This window comes from Trachemys scripta, chromosome 8 (genome assembly GCF_013100865.1).
Source record: "Trachemys scripta elegans isolate TJP31775 chromosome 8, CAS_Tse_1.0, whole genome shotgun sequence".
Taxonomy (NCBI): domain Eukaryota; kingdom Metazoa; phylum Chordata; order Testudines; family Emydidae; genus Trachemys; species Trachemys scripta.
The window spans coordinates 9,232,956-9,240,532 of record NC_048305.1 but is presented as its reverse complement, the minus strand read 5'-3'; the positions used below and the strand labels follow the sequence as shown (position 1 = coordinate 9,240,532).

General features: G+C 47.8%; 1 protein-coding gene across 1 annotated transcript; it reads right to left on the bottom strand.

The window, feature by feature from the left end:
* Positions 1 to 3,364: 3,364 nt before the first annotated feature.
* Positions 3,365 to 5,116, bottom strand: HNRNPA0 (heterogeneous nuclear ribonucleoprotein A0). The gene has a single exon (XM_034779781.1). The coding sequence runs from the start codon at positions 4,827 to 4,829 to the stop codon at positions 3,906 to 3,908; it is 924 nt and encodes a 307-aa protein (XP_034635672.1). The 5' UTR covers positions 4,830 to 5,116; the 3' UTR covers positions 3,365 to 3,905.
* Positions 5,117 to 7,577: the final 2,461 nt, after the last annotated feature.

Here is a 7,577-nt window from a genome sequence, read left to right as displayed (position 1 = left end):
CAGTAATAGGTAGGGATTATATATTAAATATGCAGGTGTTCAGTGGGTTTTTTTAAATGCACAAGTTGTCACTCTTAAAAATGGTTCTACACCAGGCTTTAAATGAGACAAGTAATAAATCACTCAAATTTTTAAGCTAATGGGTCAAGTGCTGTTCGAGAGTAAGTGTGTTGAATACTCCTTCACCAACTATCTAAAATCCCTTTGAGGTACAAGTTAAAGCAACCCATTTTACAAAAAAATCCCTCACCAATTCCTTAGATTATAAAGATGAAAACAGTTAAACTAAATTATGCCTTTTACTGTTTGTATTTTAATCTGTTTGGAAAGCAGACTAGCTGGTTTCATATTCTCATGTGCAAACCTAACAATGTTGTCTCTTTGTATCCAACAAAAATGCTTAAACCACAGAATTTTAAAAGATTTTAATGTCATTTAACACTTAATCTAATATTAAACTATATTAAACTACAGTAAACTAAGGCCATTTTACTTCTGATTGAGGGTATTGTTTAATACACTTTAACATCACACCTTTTGTTAATTCATCTTACCTTTCCTTTAACTTCCATGGACAGATATGCCCACATAAGAGAAAAAGACTAACTAGAGAGAAAGTGCCATCAAATGCACCAAATAAACAAAGTAAAAATATTTCTCTCCCAATTAATCCTTAGGAGTTACTTGTATCAACAGTAGGCGAAATATTTTCTCACAGATGTGAGAGATTTAAGCTGGGGTCCTTTTAATACACCACGTTTTGACCAGTTTTTATATCAATAGGATACACTCTTGGAAAAAATCCTGTTCACCTGAGTCTCCAAGACAGGTTCCTTCACAATGGAGTGTTCCTGTTCTTTAGAGAAGCAGTCACAATAGAGCAACTAATTGAGACATTCTCCACAGAACAATTCTTACTGGAAATTGTGAAACACTACTATGAAGTTGTAAGTATTGATAATCCTTCAGGACATAAGCAGTAAACAACAAGTCAAGCATCTCCCTCATAATATAGGTGCTATTTCTGGGGTTCATCTTTCCTAAAATGATGTAGTGGTAAATGCCAGAGGAAGGACATTATTGCATAACCAAATAGTAATTTCCAATATAGCATTTGTTTTTGGCATGAACAAGTTGCCACACAAGATATGTAGGCATATTGTAAAGTTACAGAACTGTATGTGGCACTTGCCTAGCTGAATCAAAGGACCAGTCTAGACTACAAAAAGTTTTAATTGTGTCTTCCAAAACAACGTTCTGCCTTGCTATTGTTAAAACAAAGCGACTTGGCAAGGGGCAGGATTGAACCTGATTTAACTGTCTCCCCAAACCGAACTGGAATTCAACACTTAGTTGTTTGAACTGCACTGGGGACAACTGTGCTTTTATGTGGGTGGCCCACCCCCCCAACCTCAGCATGTTTCCAGAGTGTAGAGGAGGTAAAAAGCCTTCAAGTTTAAAGATCTCAGATAAAACCAAACAACCAAAGGTCTTTGTTGACAAGGACAGTTGGTAAAGCTAATTAAAGGCAATATGGTATTTTGCATAAGCTTGTTAAACATAACTTACATTTGACTTCTGCACTTTGCCTAACTACTTAGCTGGTTCAGGACAGATATGAATTTTTGGACGCAAATATGCACTATACTTGCAAGCCAGATTACTTAACACCCACTAACAAAGCAAAAGGGCCTAAAAGTTTCACAGTTTAAGAGCTCTAAATTATAGTTACTGAGCACAAGGCCTAGAAAGGCCTCCATTTTGAGAGGTCAATTCCACTCCAGACCTTTAGGGCTTTGTCTACAAGAGAAAGTTGTACCAGTTTGATTTAAAAAAATAAAAATAATCACAACTAGATTAGTTAACTGAAGACTGAAGGACACTCATTTCATTAGAAATCAGGATTATAATTCAACTATGCTAAATCAAAACAAGCCCAATTCGAACTGAAATCAGTGCCCACTAAGTCTTTTAAACAGATTTGAAAATTACCCTTTATACTGGTGCAGCTCTCATGGGTTTTTAGAGCAGGATACCACTTCCACTTAAGACAATGGTAGTTTTGCCACCGACTTCAACGGAAGCAGGATCAAACCAATAGAATGCAGTGATAGAAAGCAATATGGTTAAATGTTAAACATTAAGTTCTTAGAAACCTGGAATCAAAGTGATTTTACTTTTTTTTTTTTTTTTTTTTTTTTTAAATAAAATCCATGCCCCATGTCATACATACTCTCACTCAAGCATGTAAGGAATTCAATTCTTTATTTGTGATATCCATAAACCCATAAACGATGCTATTCTATATTTCTATCCAGGAAGGCAGTTTTCCCCTATAACATTATGCCTTTTTTTTCTCAAACAACAAACTTTAATTCTATTGCGTGAAAGGGCTACAAATATACATTTGTTAATCAAGCAGACTACACAGATATTTTGCTTTACAACTGGCACCTATGTTACTGGTACACTTAGCTGGCTCATTTATCATAGCACTTTGCCCAAACAATTTAGATTATCACTTCTTTTGAAGGATGGGCAGTTATAAGAGTTTTAGAAATGTACTGAAGCAGATACTTCAAATCCATTTTGTTTCAGTCAATATGCAGGGAGCCCATCTTTAGTCACATGCAGATTTGATTTTTATTTCAGTTTACACCGAACGTTTAATGGCATAAGACAGCTTTCAAAAATCTAGTAGAGTTAGCAAACAATTTGCCTCTGTTTGTAATGAAGCCTAGAGCAGTGGTTCTGCCATTCTGCCAGTAGATGGTGCTGCAAAGGATTCTCTGGGAACTTTAACGAAGGACAATAGTTCAGACCAAGTGAAAAGTCTGTTTTACCCTGGTACTATGAAAACAAGTAGGCATTTAATTGAAGAGATAATGTTGACCCTTTCCTGTAACGAATCATTTACAGACAAGCCAATAAGAGGATCTGAAACTAAGCAATTGGAAATTTTGAACATTTTATATGAATGAAGCACATGCTTAACACAAACTATTTCTTTAGAACTACACAGTACATACTTGATGGAAAAGTCCTATAGAAAAAATTGACCAACCATGTCAGCACGTCAATCAAACTGCCTAGTACAAGATGGTGGATGCACACAAACTGCAAAAGTGAGAATGAATATTTAAAAAACAGACCACATCCACCAATTAGTACTTCAAAAAGTTTCCATAAAGTGTTTGAAAACCAATAAATCCACTAATGGGACATCAAAAAGTAAATTAGGACCTTTACTGGCAATAAAGTCTCTAAATACATAGAGAAATAAAAGCAGAGGAACAATACTTGTTTCAAACCCAGAAAAGCCTTAAACCGTACGGAATGGATCCTAGGAAAAAAGTTAGACATGTAAAGGTCAATGAACACAATGATTTATTTAAAAAATAAAAAACGTAAAAACGATTTTTTCCTCCTTTACAGAAATGTTAATTTCAGTCATGGATCCGAGCAGATTTTGTAGGGAAAAAATGTAGTAGCCAGGTATCGAGTCCTTACAACAAAGTAAATTCCCCCCCTCCCATCTCCCTCCCCAGTTTTTACTTCAGAATCAGCAAGACATTGCCCACCCCACACCCCAAAAAACAAATTAAAACAAGACATTTTCATTGCTAGTATAAAAACGACCAAGGTCCAAGTAATAATAAAAAAATAGAGTCCATCAATGACTGTAACACAAAGTATGTGTGTGTGGGGCCCAGTCCATCTTCAGAGAGAAAGAAGTGGCACAGGCAGAGGCGACCCCCAGAGGGCATTTAGGAGCTGCTCCCACAGCAGGGGAGGCATTTACTAGGAACTGCCCTTAGGCGAGTGAGGGGAGAAACCATTAGAAGCTGCCCCGTAACAAAGGGAGGGCTCTCCATGCCACCCCCAATGGGTATGGGCGCCGCCGGTTAGAAGGAGCTGCCGCCATACCCTCCCCCACCATAGCCTCCTCTGTACGGTCCACTGTTACTGCGCCCTCCCCAGCTGCCGCCCCCTCCTCCGCCTCCTCCGCCGCTCTTCATGGGGCCGTAGGAGGACTGATGTTGGCTGTAGCTGCCGAACCCGCCGTACCCGTTGCCGTAATCTCCGCCTCCACCACCTCCTCCGTAGGAGCCGCTGCTGTAAGATCCGTAGCCGCCGCCTCCGCCGTAGCCTCCGTAGCTATTATAGCCGCCGCCTCCTTTGGAGAGACCGTTGTGGTCCCGGTTGCCGGATCCGCCGCCGCCCCGTCCTCGTCCTCCTCCCCTGCCGCCCCGGGAAGGCCTAGAGGAGCCACCGCCGCCCCCGCCCGACTGGATGTCCTCCTTGGGCACGGCCTTCTTGACCTCCACGCGGTGGCCCTGGATCGGATGGAACTTGACTACGGCGGCCTTGTCGGCGGCGTCGTGGTTCTGGAAATAGACGAAGCCGAAGCCGCGCTTCTTGCCGCTCTGTTTGTCGGCGATGATCTCGGCCTTCTCCACCGGGCCGAACTGGCTAAAGTGCTGGACCAGGTCCCCCTCGCCCACGTCCCCCTTTAGACCGCCCACGAAGAGCTTCTTCACCTTCGCGTGGGCCCCCGGCCGGGCCGAGTCCTCCCGGGACACGGCCCGCTTCAGCTCGACCGCGTTGCCGTCCACGGCGTGGGGGGAGGCGGCCATGGCGGCGTCGGCCTCCTCCACAGCCGAGTAGGTGACGAACCCGAAGCATCGGGAGCGCTTGGTCTGCGGGTTGAGCACGACCACGCAGTCGGTGAGGGTGCCGTAGGCCTCGAAGTGCTCCCGGAGCCCGGCCTCGGTGGTCTGCACGTTCAGGCCGCCGATGAACAGCTTGCACAGCTGCGAATTCTCCATGCTGCCGCCTCCGCCGGGGCTGCGCCTAGGCCTGGCGCCGAGACTCCGCCTCCTGCTGGGGGGAAGCTCAGGCCTCTCCACGTTCAACGAGCACCGCAACTTCAAGACAGCAGCAGCAGCTGCCGCGGCTCCTCCTTGGCGTGGCCTCGCCTCGCCAGCGACCTGGCCGCCGCCGGTACCACAGAAAAGGGGCCTGGGGGTGGGGGAGCACACCGACACGCACAAAATGGCGGCTGCTGCTCCTCAGGCGTTCGGCCGGCAACTGGTGCTGCTCACACAAAGGGGACGCTGGGAGCCCCGCCCGCCGTGCCGCCGCAGCACACGCCCTCGGCGCCGACTGGGCCAATAGAAAGGCGCAACCGCCTACGTGAACGAGTCATTCTTCAGGGGGCGGGGCTTCGTTAGTGATTGACGGCAGCTAGGACTAATCGGATTATGCGACCTCCACCGCGCGTACGCAAGAGGCAAAGAGAGGGCGGGAGCGTATTAGTAACTGACGTCCTGGGGAACCAATAGAGTTCTTCTAAAGCCGCGGGCGGAGAGGCGGGGCCTAATCAAGAGTCGACTAATAAGATTCTGCAGCCTCAACTCGCGCCGAGCGAAGAGTAGAAGGGGGAGGGAGGGACGGGGTTGAGGCTGCGCCAATGCGTCAACCCAGCGGATGTGAGCCAATAGGTCTCCTCCTTCCCAGCCGCGCGCTTTCCCCCCAGGAGCCCTAGTCCCGCCCCCGCGGGTGGGGGAAGGGGGTAGCGTAGCTTTCATGGCAGGCCGCGCGGGAGCATTTGAAAAGCTGACCGTTAGGAAGCGGTTTCAGTCATCATAGTCCCCCCTCCCCCTCCCTTAATGAAGTGAGAGAGAGGCCGCACCAACCAACTCTCCCCTCGAGGGGGTGGGGGAAGCCACCCGTCCCCAGCACGTGACTCTTTCCAAGCACCTCACACAGCCCCCCCACCCTGCAGCCATGAGGGATTCGTTAATACCGGGGGTTAATTCATGGCTCCCCCATGGTGCTGCATATAAATCAACTCCCTGCTCCTCACGGTCCACCCCCCCCCATTGCTCTACCTCAGCCCCCTCCTCCCCACATCCAGCAGTGCCCAGCCAGGCCTCCCCGGGGGGGCTCTGGGGAGCAGATTCCAGCTCACTCGCGGGAGGGGCACAGTCCCATTTTGCAGATGCTGGTGTCTGGGTCCCTGGAGCCACTGCCCTGTGTTGGGAAAAGCAGCCCCTGAGGCAGGGGGGCTGGACAATTTTTAAAGGGTGAACCTTGTATATCATGGAAACCACTTCAAGCCGGGGGTGCAGCAGCCCCCCACGTTTCAGCACCTGTGCACTGAGCATAGAGTAGGGTTACCATATGTCCGCTTTTTCCCCGGACATGTCCGGCTTTTCGGCAATCAAACCCCCGTCCGGGGGGAATTGCCAAAAAGACGAACATGTCCGGGAAAATGCCGGCCGGGCACTTCCCCTCCCGCGGCTGCTCTGCTCTTCCCCTGACTCTTCGGCTCTGTTTAAGAGCCGAGCTGCCCGAGCGCTACCGGCTTCGAGCAGCCCCCTTGCCTCCGGACCCCAGCCGCTGGCTGGGCACTTCCCCTCCCAGGCTCCAGCTGCGCTGGGGAAGCGCCCCCCGGGGGCACAGGGTCTGGGGGCTGCCTGGCAAACCGCAAAGCCGGTAGCACTCGGGCAACCCTTTTCGCGTGGCTGGGAGGGGGAGGGAGAAGGGGGTGGAGTTAGGGCGGGGAAGGGGCAGAGTTGGGGTGGGGCTGCGGGTGGAAAATGGGGGGGGCCAGGGCCCTGTGGAGGGTCCTCTTTTTTTATTTGTTAAATATGGTAACCCTAGCATAAGGTGACCAGACAGCAAATGTCAAAAATCATGATGGGGGGTGAGGGGTAATAGGAGCCTATATAAGAAAAAGACCCAAAAATCAGGACTGTCCCTATAAAATCGGGACATCTGGTCACCCTGAGCAGCTGAGAGCAAGGAGGGTACATGCCCTGGATGGTTCACTGTGACATTTACAAGCCCCCTTTGTTTGATAATTGGGAATCTGCCTGGGACGTTATGATCCTTTGGTGGCACACTTACGCCTTGGACAGGGCCTTGCCAGGCTGTGGGGCAGCCTCCTAACCTCACATTTAATTTCCCAGCACAGCACTTTCGAGTGTATTTTAATTTGCTCCTTCCTTCCCCTCTGGGTGGAGTTATGGATTTGTACTTGCCTGCTAATTATACTAAATAGGTTCACCTTGCTAGTCTTGGTGTAGGTGGGGTGGCTCCAGCCTATGAAAAATATAAGGGGGGAGGTAAGGAAAATATCTTGTATTGGACCAACTTCTGGTGGTGGAAGAGACAAGCTTTCAAATGCCACAGACCTGAAAAAGAGCTCCATGGCGCTCATAAGCATCTCTCTTTCGCTAAGAGAAGTTGGTCCAGTAAACGATATTCCCTCACCCTCCTTGTCTTTTCCATTTTTAAACTATCATTTTTCTTTTCCTGACCCTTCTCCAGTCCCTGTTTTTTCTTTATTCTCTTACTGTTCCCTTTTTTGGCTCTATTTACCCCTTTAGGTTCATTCTCACTTCCTTTTCACGTGTTATGTGCCATGCTATTGTAGCCATGTAAGTCCCAGGATACTAAAGCGACAAGATGGGTAAGATAACTTTTATTGGACCAACTTCTGTTGGAGAGAGAGAGAGAGAAGCTTTGGAGCTTATACAGAACTCTTCTTTCCCTTTCATATACATTTC

Coding starts and splice junctions, on each gene's coding strand:
- HNRNPA0 (XM_034779781.1), bottom strand. CDS start 4,829: ATGGAGAATTCGCAGCTGTGCAAGCTGTTCATCGGCGGCCTGAACGTG.